Source organism: Ostrinia furnacalis, unplaced genomic scaffold (assembly GCF_004193835.3).
Source record: "Ostrinia furnacalis isolate ACB-3 unplaced genomic scaffold, ASM419383v2 OfSCF7462, whole genome shotgun sequence".
NCBI classification, from domain to species: Eukaryota; Metazoa; Arthropoda; class Insecta; order Lepidoptera; family Crambidae; genus Ostrinia; species Ostrinia furnacalis.
In genome coordinates, this window is record NW_021137701.1 from 315832 (window position 1) to 331598 (window position 15767).

The 15767-nt window shown below is 40.3% G+C and overlaps 2 protein-coding genes across 2 annotated transcripts; one reads left to right on the top strand and one right to left on the bottom strand.

Annotated features, from left to right (window-relative positions):
- Positions 1–259: 259 nt before the first annotated feature.
- LOC114364689 (zinc finger protein 675-like) lies at positions 260–5692 on the bottom strand. Its single transcript, XM_028320929.1, has 8 exons — positions 5268–5692; positions 4759–5094; positions 4330–4464; positions 3289–3414; positions 2426–2548; positions 1422–1481; positions 524–661; positions 260–322 (listed from the first exon to the last, which is right to left on the bottom strand). The coding sequence occupies exons 1-8, from the start codon at positions 5490–5492 to the stop codon at positions 299–301; spliced, it is 1167 nt and encodes a 388-aa protein (XP_028176730.1). The 5' UTR covers positions 5493–5692; the 3' UTR covers positions 260–298.
- A 100-nt stretch (positions 5693–5792) lies between these two features.
- Positions 5793–12520, top strand: LOC114364688 (zinc finger protein 700-like). The gene is made up of 5 exons (XM_028320928.1): positions 5793–6031; positions 6649–7257; positions 7999–8124; positions 8541–8663; positions 10491–12520. Exons 1-5 carry the CDS (start codon positions 5912–5914, stop codon positions 10695–10697), a joined length of 1185 nt encoding a protein of 394 aa, XP_028176729.1. The 5' UTR covers positions 5793–5911; the 3' UTR covers positions 10698–12520.
- The last annotated feature ends 3247 nt before the right edge of the window (positions 12521–15767 follow it).

Consider the following 15767-nt stretch of genomic DNA (forward strand, 5'->3'; position numbering starts at 1 on the left):
AGTCATACTTTTTAATTTTTGTTCTACCAAAATAACGCAAAGGATTTGTATATCCTTCCTTTTATTTTCAGCGAATCAATAAAATATGACGCGTGCTTGTGGCGGTTGAGTCAGTTACCGAAGGAAATCTATTTTCTTGTAAAATAGTCCCTATATTAGGGATCTAATAAATCTATTATCATCATTAACTTTCGAGAGAAACTAATGTTTGTAGGTACAAAATAAAAGAAAACCAATTCATTAACTGAAAACATTTATTTAAAATCGTAGTAGAATCATCTACAGCCACCTTTTACTCTTATGTTGAATCAGGAACTGATAACTGAAACAAAAGAAAAAAAATCATTACACATAACACAAGTCACTAATTTTGGAATACTAACGGAACGTTTTATCTCCAACTTAAAAAAACAAAAATGTCAAACATGACGTTTCACTTTCCCGCCAAAAGTAAAAAAAAATGGATGCGCCCATTTCAAATCGCTGTTGCGAGCTGATTATGAAATGAATAAATAAATCTTACCTCAAACCGCTGTATAGCAGACTGGTCGTGTCGTGCCACACCGTGACTTTTTGTCAGGTGCTGTCGTGTCGCGCTGCTGCTTTTGAAAACATCCTCGCATACTGGACAGAGGTAACGGAGGCGTTTTTCTTTGTGCACCTGTTGATAGATAGGTAAGTAGGTCATAATCCATTTTGCCATTTTGGTTCAACAATTTATTTATAATTATTATCCAAATTGTGTTAAATTACTATGTTTTGAACCAAATAAAAAATTTTTTTCTTTTTCTTTCTTTCAATTTCTAATCATCATTATCATCATGATCATTTACTCCCGTACTTACAAACATTACTATGATGTCTCACAGTGCGCGTGGAAGTGCAGGGTGACACACGAACCAATCACAGAGCTCTATTCAACGCTGTGCGTTTGCTTTGCTGCTTCACTTAAGCAAGCATCGTTTGTGAATACGGGCGTTAGGCCTCAGCCTCGAGTTTAGCGGGCAGCGGGGCGGGAGCGGCGGCGGCGCGGAAGCGGCAGGATCTTATGCGTAAAATCAAATAGACCGGTTCTCGAAAACAGCGGCGCGGGAGCGGGGCGGGAGCGGGCAACGAGCGGGCGGCGCACTCCTTCTTTTGCCCACAATAAATCGAGCATTAGGAATAAATTTGAATCGAAATAAAATTGTCGCCGTTGTTCAGATATTTCGTTTGCGAATAAAAACAAATATCTCGACAACACAACCCCGAACACAACACTTCGCCGCTAAAGCGCCGCGCGAGCTGCCCGCTTGTTTCGAGAACGGGTCTGCGTTGCCCGCCCCGCTCCCGCGCCGCCGCCGCTCCCGCGCCGCCGCCGCTCCCGCGCCGCTGCCCGCTAAACTCGAGGCTGAGGCCTTAGAATAAGCCTTATTATTTACCTTGTGATAGTGGTGTTGAAGCAACCGTTTGGATTTCTCACGTTTTTGGCAGATGTTGCACTGTGGAAGTTATTTTGAATAATAATTAACTGTAATCAAATGTTAGAGTGATTTCATCAAGTTTTCTAGAAAAATNTGTTGAAGCAACCGTTTGGATTTCTCACGTTTTTGGCAGATGTTGCACTGTGGAAGTTATTTTGAATAATAATTAACTGTAATCAAATGTTAGAGTGATTTCATCAAGTTTTCTAGAAAAATTTAGATTAAAAAAAAAAAAAAAAAGTTACGATTATTTTAACTAAGTTACGCGCATTTGAGCAATAGGCTAGATGACAAAATTTCAATTATTTGTCCGAGTTAAGTAATTGTATTTAATTAATTGGAATGTGGATTTAATTAATTGGAAAATATTAGACTCATATTTTTTATTTTCTTTCATCCCAACTAATATTATAAATGCGAAAGTAACTCTGTCTGTCTGTCTGTCTGTCTGTCTGTTACGCTTTCCCGCTTAAACCTCGCAACCGATTTTGATGAAATTTGGCATAGAGATAGTTTGAGTCCCGGGAAAGAACATAGGATAGTTTTTATCCCGGTTTTTGAAACAGGGACGCGCGCGATAAAGTTTTTCTGTGACAGACAAAATTCCACGCGGGCGAAGCCGCGGGCGGAAAGCTAGTAATTAAATAATAACAGTGCTACATCGAGTTGAAATGGCGCGATACGTCACGCTTGAGTAGAATTTTTACTCAAAAGTGACGTCACGCGACATTTCAACTCAATATAACATTATAACACTGTAATTATTCGATTATGGGAAAAAAAAATAGGAGTCTAATATTTTCTAATTATCTGTCTGACGGACTAAATAGAATTTCGATTTCATTACCTAGTCATCATCATATTCATCATCCCTATTTCAATTTAGCGGACATAAATGAGAGGAGTAGGTCAAAAATGATTTTCACGTACGAAAACGCGGGCGTAAAGCAGTAAATATTCACCTCATAGTTGCTCTCCGGCAAATGTATCGGCAGATGCTGCACGAGCCCCGCTCGCGAGTGGAAGCTCGCGCCGCAATGTTCGCAGACGAATTCGCGCTCGCCCGTGTGCCGGCGCTCGTGAACCTACACATAATGTTATTTATTTATTAAACAATTCAAATTCAAAACTTGATTGCGTTCGTTCGTTCGTTTCAGCCAAATGACGTCCACTGCTGGACAAAGGCCTCCTCCAAGGTTTTCCATAATGAACGGTCCTGAGCTGCCCGCATCCAGGCTCTTCCCGCGACCCTTACCAGATCGTCGGTCCACCTAGTAGGAGGCCTGCCCACGCTACGTCTTCCAGCCCGTGGTCGCCACTCGAGAACTTTCCTGCCCCAACGGCCATCGTCTCTACGAGCTCACTGCCACTTAATTTAGCAATTCTGCGAGCTATGTCGGTTACTTTGGTTCTCCTTGATTGCGTTAATAGCAGAAAAAAGATTTGTAGTTAGTTTCCATTAGGTCGGATCAGACTCATCTCGGTCGAATGTCGGATATAATATATTTACATCTAACGGACAGATGGAAACACTCGGCCGATTTCCATACAAATTATTAAGCCGTTAGAGTTTTAGAGCGCTTTCACATTAGGGCGTTAGTAGCGCGACAGCAGCGTTTTTATAATGTGAAGGCATCCACTGTCACATAGTATGACATTTTCGTCAGCGCGTCAGTCTCGCGTTTGTCGAGCTGCAAAATCGCCTAAATGTGAAAACGCTCTCAGAATCTCGGTCGGATGCGACCTAAGGATCCTGGATCCGATCGACCGGATTCAAGATGAATTTCAGTTTTGTGTAGCTAATTATAAAAAATTAAGATCTCACCACAAGTCCAGCTTTGGTGGCAGAACTGTAGTCGCAGTAGGAACAGTTGTGTATCCTGGCAAGACCGTGCATGGCTCGCTTGTGTTCCAGCAGGATCGTATTGCTGAAGCAACGCTTACCGCATTCCTGAAGAAAACATATTATTTACCTCTTCGCTCGCGTGAATTCCAGATTGTCACAAAGTCATGATTTGACATAATAATCTCATGGTTAATTACATGGTTTAATATAGAAATAAACCCTCTCTGTAATATACCAAACTAGCGGCCTGCCCGCGACTTCGTACGCGTGGATCCCGTTTTACCCCCGGAGTGGTTTCCTAAAATCCTTCCTTAGCAGATACCTACGTCATAACATCTACCTGCATGCCATATTTCAGTCCGATCCGTCCAGTGGTTTGGGCTGTGCGTTGATAGATATTTAGATGAGCACTGAAGCGGTAGTACTATCGTATTTTTTGCACTCACTAGGATGGCGCCACTAAAGAGTAAACATAATATCAAAAACTATACTCCATGGTACTCAATGGTAAGTGGACTTCGGACGCAGGTTGGCCGTAGTAAGGACAATCTGGCCAGGTGGGGATTCTTGGATGGCTTGAACATGGAGTGCAGGTGCGGTTTTGTTCCCCAGTCGATGAGGCACCTCATGTCATGCCCTGAGTGCCCAAGCAACTGCACTCAGGAGGATTTGATGAGTGCTACTGACAACGCCACTCTTGTGGCGGAGTTTTGGGCTGACACTGTGTAGGTTTGTTGTCGACACGAAAAGAAGAAGATGGTACTCAATATTGAATTTTTTTTGGCATAAATATCACTAATGATTTTTTTTTGGACAGACGGCTTTTGTCATCTTCACTGGGCAATAGGTAAGCGCAGAATCAGATGGCTCTCAATCTAAATATTAACCCCCTTACTAATAAAAAGTTACACAGTTGTTGATCACTGTTTTAAAATGACATTTCCATACTAAACTTCACTTTAAAACACTGATCAACGAGCGTGTAAGTTTTATTAGTAAGGGGGTAACATTTTAACATACCTCACAAATACAATAGCTGTTGTGTGATCGCATGTGTGCTTTGAACGTCACTTTCCTATTGTACTCCTTGTCGCACACATTGCATTTGTAGACCTTGCCTGGTTTGTCACCGGACAAACTCCTGGAGCGTTGAATCTGTAATTCAATAACATTGGTTTCATCACCATCAGGTCCATCGACCCTCTCTAATTTAGGGGCCATTCATTTAATACGTTAGACTATTTAGGGGGGGGGGGGGGCAGAGTGGTCGACAGTGTTTTTTTCTCGATAGTTCCAATGTAAGATCATAAAAATGTGCAAAGTTAATTTGAAAGACCTTTGCCCTTACCAGAGGCAAATGGAGGATTTTGCCATGCTGATCAAATGGTTTGGGAAAACATGTATTTACTACAAAAAAGTTACTAAAAACTTTGAATTCAAGAATCTGACCTGTTTCTCTTGAAGATCCANCAGATCCAAATTGTCTATCTCTAAATACTCATGACTGATATTTTCGTCAATATACTCAACATTCTGGTCCACAACAATATTTTCATCATCCATATTATTATTAAATGATGCCTCTACAACATCATCATCTAAGATTTCGTATTCCACAAAATATTCTGCGTCATCGTTGTCCGCTTCAAAGATTTGTGGATTTTGGAATAGTTTACGTAGTTTTTGGTCAGTTTTTACACTTTTAATCCTAAATTGTAGCGCTAAATTAAATGTATCTATGCATTTTGTACACATCTTTTGAGATAGACCATCATTTAGTTTAATCTGTAAATAAACACAACTATTTAAGTATTACAGCTTACTTATCAAATGTATATTGATTGAATTATGTACAGAAGACGGCACAACAAACTACGCAATGGGACATGGCGTACGTACCACCGCCATCTATTCTACACACAATGCCATCTATTGGTGTAAATTTAAACTAAAGTTACCTCCAAACCTGTCACTTCTTTCAAATCTTGTGACCGCTTTTTCGCGGTCTCTTCCGTGTAGAAAATGTCCATTAAGTTTTTATTTATCAAACAGGTTCTACAGTAATCCGATACTTGCTCAAAAACTTCAGTATTTTCCCCGTTTTTCGCAGGTTTTGCCTGTTTTTTACGTAAGCTCTGCCTGCGAGAGCGCATCTTACGGTTTAACATTAAAACAGCAAGCATTTTATTAAGAATACGATGAAATGATATGCAGACAATTTAAAACTTAAAAGACTTTGATAAATTACAGATATTTTCGTAATTAATTAGATTTTCCAAGCCGCAAAAAAGCAAAATATTTTTGTGCAAAAATTGACATACGCAATTTTTTCAGCAATCTTATTTTACCGACTGTCACGTTAATTGCGTTTTGTTATCGTGATTGATTACCTTAAGTTGAAGCGGTAAAATATGTTTTGCGTGAAGAAACAAAACGGATTATTGTCAACAAAAAAGTGTTTTGTTGTTAGCCGAATTCAAAGAGCATGGCCGAATTCTTAAATCTTTTTTTCTCATTCAAATTCATGTTTTTAACAAAAATATCATTCGGAATTAGTGAATAGACGTATAAAATTAATATACTTACTCAATAAACTGCACAAATGTATCCATGGACGTGTTGTAGGACTTGTTTAGGCTTAGAAAGTTTGAATCCAATTTTTCCTGAGTTTGGTAAAAAACACAAATATTCGGAGGCTGTGTTCGCTGCTACTGGTTTGATGGTAAGTTATTACCGGTTCCTAGATTTGCTATCTGGTATATCCTAAGAAAACTTATGAAATAGGCGCCTTTTCGTAAACATTTCTTTTCTTGTCTGCTGACCAACTAAGTCTAAGCACTGTGACTTATGTATCAATATTGCTCCTAAGCCTACCCTCTGGCCGTCCCTTCATCAACATCATCATTTCGGTGAACATTGGCCTCTGTCTGCCAGTTGAAATATCATATCAAAATTATCTTTATTTGTGTAGACTAATTAAATTGCAGGAGATAGAGGAGAGTGGAAACAGTTGGAGAAGGCCTTTGCCAAAAAAGGCACACAGACAAGTGTCAATTAGAATAATATTAAACTCAATCAATTTTAAACTCTGTATGTCTGAATAAAGGCTTATATTATTATTATTATTAATTTAATTAGTACTTACAAATCGTCAAAATTAAATGCTTTTAAGGAGCCTAGACATGTCTCATTATTTTTTTACCCTACCAGCAAACATTTGGCAAGTGCTGAGAAGAAGCGCCGCAACAAACTCAGTCACCACTGTCTGCCGGTTTACAAATGCAAAAACAATGATCTAGGACTATATCATAATTAATTTTTACCCATTATTAATTTCAGGTGGACCCAAATGACTACCTGCCTCAGCAAATGTGTTCAACGTGCATTGCGTTCATAAACGAATCAAAAGAGTTCCGTAAAAAAGCAATAGAATCCCACAAAGAGCTCCTCAAACGTCTGCAAAGCTGTTCCAATGACAATAAATTGGTTTTGGAGTACGAACCAGAAAAAAAGCCATTGAAAATAGAAATCGTAAGCGAGAATCCGATTAATATTAATGATGACTGGAACGATAAGTTTTCAGATGACGACGATATTCCGTTGGACCATTTCAAGTCTGTTAAAAAGTTTGAGGCCGATTCATCTGATGATCACAAACAAATCACAGTTAAATCTAACGGGGAAAATAAATTAAATTCCACACAAGATTCTGTATTAAACGCCCCAGACATCGTAAATGAAGGAAACAAAGTCGGTGAAACCACAGAAAAAAAGACGGTTAAAAGAAAACCTAGAAGTAAAAAGACAGATAAAGAAGACAAAAGTACAGTCAAGACGGAAAGAGTGAAGGAAAGAATAGAATGTGAATATTGCCATAAGATATTAACATCCAAATTGTCAGTTAGAAACCATTATAAGATACACACAGGTTTTGATGTAGTGTGTGAGGTAAGCTATGATTTTAAGTAACTATAAAGCTCTATAAAATAGCCGAAGTAGATTTGTTTCATCCAAATGACGTCCACTGCTGGACAAATACCTAAGGATTTCCACAACGATCTTCGCCGCGTCCAGGCACCTCCCGCGACCTTTTCCAGATCGTCGGTCCACCTAGTGGGCCTACTCACTACGTCTTCCGTCCCGTGGTCGCCACTTAAGAACTTTCTGCCCCAGCAGCCAGCATTTTATTTATTTAAAAACTTAATTGCATTTTGCATTGTGCAAACACTAAAAAACTTTAGCGGTACAAAAAGGCGAACTTAATGCCATGTGGCATTCTCTACCAGCTGACCTTGAGCAACACAGAGAATTTAAATGAGCGGTGCTAAATCTTATGGGCTGGTTTCCCAGTCAGTCGTCGTCGTTGCAGTCCAGGATGGTACATATCTGCCCTGTAAGTGCCTATTCACTCTCGCCTTGAAAAGGCCCGGCTTATAGTGTTCAGGAAAGACAGCAGCAGCCCTAGCTGTTCGCATTATAAAAGAGTCATTGAAACGCTTAGTGCGAGCTGGTGTAATGTTGACATTGTTGTTTTTTTCTTCTTTTATTCTATCTGCGATCAGCCATCAGCCTTTATCAGATGGTAATATTGACAGTTCCGGCTGTGCACATCCCATGATGTGTCATCTCAGTGGACTTTGTAAACCAAGGTGCACAGCTCAATGTTGTTGATTTATTATTGTTTTCCAGCACTGCGGCAAGAAGTTCATAACTCGTCGTCTGCTGCTGATGCACTGTCGAGCCAAACACGGCTATGAGAAGGTTGACAAGTGTTCGTATTGTGACTATAGAGGCTCCAACGCAGAGCAAGTCAAGGTATGTGGTTGTTTTGTACGCTGAAAGTTTATACTGGGGCATTTTGATGTAACCAATGGGTATATGAAATGTCTTGTCTATAAAAGAAATATCACAAAAATTCTGTTCCTTTTAAATTCGATCGAAACCTAACTAGAAAAAAAAAACCTGAAATTAGCTCAGGGTGACGTCACATTTTTGCCATTTTTTTATGCATAGCAAAGACCTCAATATTTATAATAAGTCTCACAACTTTTCTCGGATTTATTTAAACGAATATAGTGTTAAGTTTACCAGCCTAATATGGTTTATGGTATAAGACATTTATTTCTCTAAGAAAATAACATTCACTTACAAGAGAAATACAAAATTAACTTTAAAACTATATAGAGATTGTTAACCCAAATATCACAATAACCGAAGAAAGCTGTTTTCAGATACACGAGCGTCTGCATACTGGCGAGAAACCGTACAAGTGCGGGGAATGCGACGACGCCTTCCACAGAAAGAGCAGCTACCTGCAACACATCGCTACGCACTTGAAGGAGAAAACCGTACAGGTGAGAACTGAGAACAAATGGCAATGCCAGATTTTGTATGAAAGGTGGCGTCTTTTTTTTTTTCGCGCGGCCATCGACCAAGCTTTGTTTTTTGATTACAAAATAGTGTAATAAACCAAACTTACTATGACATGTATACCTCTAAACTCAGTCTGAATTACTGAGTTACGAGCGTTAGAAGTTTGATGATTTACATACTAGATTTGCTTTTTGCGCGCAAGTTTTGTAAGAAATTGCAACAAAATATTGCGCTATTTTTTAATGCGCTGATTCTACTCCACACTGATGTCTGGAGCCTTTAATGGATGGTATTGTTTGTTTACACATACAATGTCACTATTTTGTTGCAATTTCATACAAAACTTGCGCGCAAAAAGCAAATCTAGTATGTAAATCATCAAACGTCTAATGCTCGTAACTCAGTTCAGACTGAGTTTAAAGGTATACATGTCATAGTAAGTTTGGTTTATTACACTATTTTATATCCAAAAAACATGGTTTGGTCGATGGCCGCGCGAAAAAAAAAGACGCCAATTTCCGGCATTGTCTTTTAGTAAGAATACATCAACACAATCTGTATTAATTTTAACCGCCTCTGACCACCTGCTTCAGACGCAGAGGTCCCGGGTTTGATTCCCAGTGGGGGCAGATTTTTCTGTTCGATTTGGTTGGTGGTAGGGCTTGTTCTTAGTCCGCCTGGATAGCTACGACCATCTTACCTAAGTCTGTCGCCATAACAACAATGTTAACAGCATTATTGTGTTCCGGAATTTGGGGTCAGAGAAGAATTTCGTCCATTGACCCCAAGCTAGCCATCCTTATCGCTCGCGCGTAATTATATTGCTGTCGCAACAGTGCGACGGGCGGCCGCAGTGAGTGTGTGCGTGACGAAATTATATCTGCTCGGCAACCGGACTTTAGTAAGAATACATCAAAAATACAATCTCTATTTGTGAACCTCTCCGCAGCCTACGACACTGTTAACTTGAGACGTTTGTTGTGGAAGGTGGAGTCCCTTACCAATGACAGTAACTTTGACAACGTAATCGGAGGTTCCATGTCCACCTCCTGTCCGACAAAAGTCGTTGGAGGACACAAAAAATGGTTGGCCCCAAGGGCCCTCAAGGCAGTGTCTTGGCACCCATTCTATTTAATGTGTCCACCAAGGACAAAGACCATCTAACCCCTACATGTCGCGCTTCTTATATGCAGACGACCTCGCCTTAACTTCTTAGGGTACTAGTTTCGAACAGGTTGAAGACGACCTATCGAACGCTCTAGAAAGACTGGGAGAGTACTATGAGCCATACAACCCAAAGTTATTCGCACATGGATGTAGACGTTGTTAAATAGTGACAGTGTCTAAAGCCTGGTCCGTGAGCACGTAGAATTTTGCCCAATAACCCCAAGCTACCCATCCTTATCGCTCGCGCGTAATTATGTTGCTGTCGCGCTCGCACACTCACTGCGGGCGCCCGTCGCACAGTCGCGACAGCAATATAATTACGCGCGAGCGATAAGACGAAAAGACGAGAAAGACGAAAAGAGATCCGCGGAAGACCAGCTTCGTGACTTGCCCTTTCGAGCATGTCACGATAAATGCTGAGCGGGTGCCTATTGGCACAGTTTTTTTTTTCTCTTACCCTTAACTCTTTGTTTTATAGCTTATGTATTATTTTGTGTTTTTGTGTATTTTTTTCTGTATTGTGTCTTTTTAATGTGTCAATAAACCAACTCTATTCTATAAGGATGGGTTGCTTGGGGTCATTGGACGAAATTCTACGTGCTCAGCGACCAGACTATAGTCTATAATAATTTCTTTTCCAGTGCACCGAATGCCCCTCCCGCTTCAAATCGGTTACTTTAATGCGCATCCACCGCGCTCGTCATAAGCCTTCCCAACACGCCTTCCGCTGCGAGTTGTGCGGTAAGAGCTTCGCGCGCCGCCGCAACGCAGCGCGCCACGTGTATAGGGCACACCGCGCGCAAGGACACGTCGCGAGGTACAAGAACAATTGCGGGATCTCTACGTAAAGGTTGGTTGAGTTACAGAGAAAATATTGTCACTTTTTGAGCCATAGGGTCGGTTTGTTGCGATTTAAGGTCATTATGACGCAATTTAGACACTTGATTGCGTCATTTTGTGACTTTGTCGCGTCATATGGACACTTAATTGCGTCACTTTGTGACTTTGTCGCGTCACATGGTCACTTTGTCGCGGCATATGGTCACTTTTGTGTCATGTTTACTTTATCGCATCATATGGTCACTTTTTGTATCTTATGGGAAATTGTTTTGCGTCTTGTGGGCACTTTTGAGTCATGTGGTCACTTTATCACACACTTCGTCACAGAGCCATCATTAGCCACTTTTAGTGCCGTATTGTCACTTTTTTGCGTCACACTGTCATCATTAGACACTCGGTCATCATTAGTCACTTTAAGCCATCCCGTCTAGGACACGTCATTTAGACACTTACACGGTTATGGCCTCCAAAAGACATTTGGTTCCTCATATTTGACAAAAAAGTCCACTATAAATGCCTTAGCACTTGCATTCTCGCCCCTCTCCCGCTTCAAATCGGTCACTTTAATGCGCATCCACCGCGCTCGGCACAAACCTTCGCAACACGCCTTCCGCTGCGAGTTGTGCGGTAAGAGCTTCGCGCGTCGCCGCAACGCAGCGCGCCACGTGTACAGAGCGCACCGTGCCCAGGGACACCTCGCGAGGTACAAGAACAATACAGGGATCTCTACGTGAAGGTTTGGAGAAAATACGGTAATTTTTTGAGCCAAAAAGACACTGAGACATTTTGTGACTTTGTCGCGTCATATGGTCACTTTTGTGTCATATGTTTACTTTATCGCATCATATGGTCACTTTTTGTGTCTTATGGGAAATTGTTTTGCGTCTTGTGGGCACTTTTGAGTCATATGGTCACTTTTTCACACACTTCGTCACAGAGCCATCATTTGCCACTTTTAGTGCCGTATTGTCACTTTTTTGCGTCACACTGTCATCATTAGACACTCGGTCATCATTAGTTACTTTAAGCCATCCCGTCTAGGACACGTCATTTAGACACTTACACGGTTATGGCCTCCAAAAGACATTTGGTTCCTCATATTTGACAAAAAAGTCCACTATAAATGCCTTAGCACTTGCATTCTCGCCCCTCTCCCGCTTCAAATCGGTCACTTTAATGCGCATCCACCGCGCTCGGCACAAACCTTCGCAACACGCCTTCCGCTGCGAGTTGTGCGGTAAGAGCTTCGCGCGTCGCCGCAACGCAGCGCGCCACGTGTATAGGGCACACCGCGCGCAAGGACACGTCGCGAGGTACAAGAACAATACAGGGATCTCTACGTGAAGGTTTGGAAAGAATACGGTCACTTTTGAGCCAAAAAGACACTTCATTACGTCGTTTTGTGACTGTCGCGTCATATGGACACTTTTGTGTCATTTGGTTACTGTATCGCGTCATATGGTCACTTTGTTGCGTTATATGGTCACTTTGTTGCGTTATATGGTCACTTTGTCGCGTCACATGGTCACTTTGTCGCGTCATATGGGTCACTTTTGCGTCAATATGTCACTTTTTGCGTCTTATGGTAACTTTTTGTGTCATATGGTCACCTTAATGCGTCTTATGGTGACTTTATAGTGTATTATGGTAATTTTGTCGAGTCATATGTTATCTTATGGTCATTGTGACGTCATTTATTGACTTTATTGCGTCATTTGGTCTCTTGGTTGCGTCATAGTCACTTTTTTGCGTCATTAAAGTCATCGTTAATCATTTTGAACCATGCGGCTGCTAGGACACGTCATTTAGACACTTAGATGGTCATGGCCTCCACTAGACACTTGGTTCCTCATATTTGACAAAAAAATCCACCAAAAATGACTTAGCACTTGCATTCTCGCCCCTCTGCCGCTTCAAATCGGTCTCTTTAATGCGCATCCACCGCGCTCGGCACAAGCCTTCCCAACACGCCTTCCGCTGCGAGTTGTGCGGTAAGAGCTTCTTCTAGTTATGCGGTAAGAATAATTGCGGGATCTCTACGTGAAGGTTTGGAGAAAATACGGTAATTTTTTGAGCCAAAAAGACACTGAGACATTTTGTGACTTTGTCGCGTTATATGGACACTTTTGCGTCATTTGGTTACTTTATCGCGTCATATGGTCACTGTTGCGTTATATGGTCACTTTTTTGCGTCATTTTGTGGCTTTGTCGGGTCATATGGTCACTTTATCGCGTCATGTGGTCACTTTTTGTGTCATATGGTCACTTTGTTGCGTCTTAAGGTCATTATGATGCCATTTAGACACTTTATTGCGTCCTTTAGTCACTTGTCGCGTCACATTGTCACTTTGTCGCGTCATATGGTCACTTTGTTGCGTCTTATGGTCACTTTGTCGCGTCACATGGTCACTTTATAGCGTCACATAGTCACTTTGTACGTTTAATAGTCTTTGTTAGTCATTTTAGTAATTCGGGTGATCCAACCTGTGTAGGAGACATCCAATTATTTTTATGGCCTCTTTAGCAACCTTTAAGATTTGACCCCGTACATATATTTTTGTATTAAACATTGTGATAGTAAAAATTAAGAAATAGATGATAAATTATGATAAGTAAGTAATGTATGGTATTAATAATTTATATAACATAAAGTATTATTGTATGCAGTATTTGATAATGTATGCCTATTGTTTACCTATTTTAAGTCTTATTAATTTTTAAGGGTTTATTTAAAGGAAATAATGCGTTTCTACACTATTATACAGGGTGTCGGTAGAAGGTTTGACAAACTTAGTGGGAGTATAGGTGAGGTCATTTTGAGAATACGAATTCGCCCATATGACCCTAAGTGAGCTACTTTTTTAAATTGTTTTTATTTATTTTTTTAATATTTTTTACTGTATACCCACGAAGTTTGTGTAGTCTCCTACCAAACATCCTGTATATTACGGTAGATATCAAATTAAAGACAATTAATTATTTTAACATATTTTATTTTAGGTCAATAAATGAAACTTAAACTATTTGATATATTTATTAACAAATAAATAGTGAATTTTATTTAACTATGTGTTTCATTCAAAAGGTGACACTTTTAATGTGTTTTATAAGCGAAATAAATAAATAAATACACAATATAATAATATTTATTGTGTATTTATTTATAATAACTCTAGAATAATGTGTTTATATATTTAGACTAAAAATTTACATAATTTATTTATTCACAAGTCTGTCAGGATAGTCGCAATTTCATTTTTTACCCAAATGCGTCAGAAGGAAGGTTATGTTTTTTGTAGTCAACAGTTGGAGACCCGAATTCAGAGCGTGGTGTGAGTCCCTTAGAGCATAATGGGTTCTATTCCCGTTAGGGTCAATACTTAATACATTTGCTGTAATACAAGTCAAGAGACCACAATTTAGCATGACGAAAGGATCAAACACATTATCCTCTTTTCTGCAGTCGGTAAAATAAGGTGACAATTCTGACATACTAAAGCCCGGTCGCCGAGTACGTAGAATTTCGTCCAATGACCCCAAGCTACCCATCCTTATCGCTCGCGTGTAATCATGATGCTATCGCGCTCGCACACTCACTGCGGCCGCCCGTCGCACAGTCGCGACAGCAATATAATTACGCGCAAACGATAAGGATGGGTAGCTTGGGGTCATTGGACGAAATTCTACGTGCTCGGCGACCGGATTATATCTAAAAACCGCATCACACCAAGAAATCTATTTTATAGGATACATACACATTTATACACAATTCTTCTAATATATTTAGGTCCTCTTGCCTTTAAGTTAATTTAGAATAAAGTACTGTTATTTAAGTGAAATTAAAACGTATATTTCTATTGGATTTTAAGTTTCTACAATACAAACGTAGTATTCGGTACGCTCGTGTGATCTAACGGGCATGTTACAATTCACCAGGAGAAATTATTGCGAGATTTTGTGAGAATACGCCTAATTACCGCCGAAGCAATTTTATGCAAGTTCTGCTGATCAGTACTCAGATAATTGGCCATTTCTGATTACATTTGTCCTTCAATTTGTTCAAATTTATAGATAGGCAGTTTCTCACATGTTTCCAGAGCTTTTCCAGTAGACTATCTGACAAAGACGCGAGTCGCGAAAAGGGCCAGAAAAATTCTCTTCTCGCGCTCTCTCACGCCCTTATTAAAATTATAAACCCAAAGCCTGGCTTTTTTGTGTATTTTACATTGAAAATATAGCATATCAGTAAACGATTTGTGATAAAAAAATAGTGTTTTTATTTAAATATTGCACAGATATGTGGCGCCTAAGTGAGGTCTAAAACCAACTTTTTTTTATAAATTCAGTGTCGATGCGGAGGCAGTTACTCTAAACCGAATTGATTAATATTTTGCATGACTTCATTTAAGCCCTAAAGGCACAAAATTTTGACTATTACATTACAGATATCTGAAAAAAATTTTTTCGCTCCACCCTACTACCCATCCTTGTCGCTCGCGCGTAATTATATTGCTGTCGCGACTGTGCGACGGGCGCCCGCAGTGAGTGTGCGAGCGCGACAGCGACATAATTACGCGCGAGCGATAAAGATGGGTAGCTTGGGGTCATTGGACAAAATTCTACGTGCTCAGAGACCAGACTAGTTCGTAACTTGATCGTACCTATGTATTCTTCCTCTATAGACATCTCGAGCCGCCGCAACGAGCCTTGGTAGTCGGTGTGGAAGTTTTCCTTCACGTAGTATGGGACCTGGAAGAAAGAGAAGATACAGTCAGATATTTATTTATGCAGAACAAGAACAACAGAAATGAAATGAAATAGTTTATTCAGTACATATTATGCCCTTTCCAATAGGCCTAAGATGCGCGCCGTGATAAATTTTATCGACGTCAAAATGTATGGGAAAAATCGATAAAATTGCGTGATAACCGCTTATCGCGGCGCGCATCTTATTCCTACAGGGCACTTATACACGTCCCAAATCCCACGGATCTACTATAGTGAGCGCGATAGGCACGCCCACAACCTAGAGACATATGACGTCACACTTTCTAGTATCTAGTGGTGCCTGGTTGATG

What these genes read in the sequence shown, in the direction of transcription:
- LOC114364688 (XM_028320928.1), top strand. Translation starts at nt 5,912, where the DNA reads ATGTATCCATGGACGTGTTGTAGGACTTGTTTAGGCTTAGAAAGTTTG. An exon ending in GTTTTGATGTAGTGTGTGAG is followed by an intron (nt 7,258 to 7,998) that starts GTAAGCTATGAT and finishes ATTGTTTTCCAG; the next exon opens with CACTGCGGCAAGAAGTTCAT. An exon ending in TGAAGGAGAAAACCGTACAG is followed by an intron (nt 8,664 to 10,490) that starts GTGAGAACTGAG and finishes TTTCTTTTCCAG; the next exon opens with TGCACCGAATGCCCCTCCCG.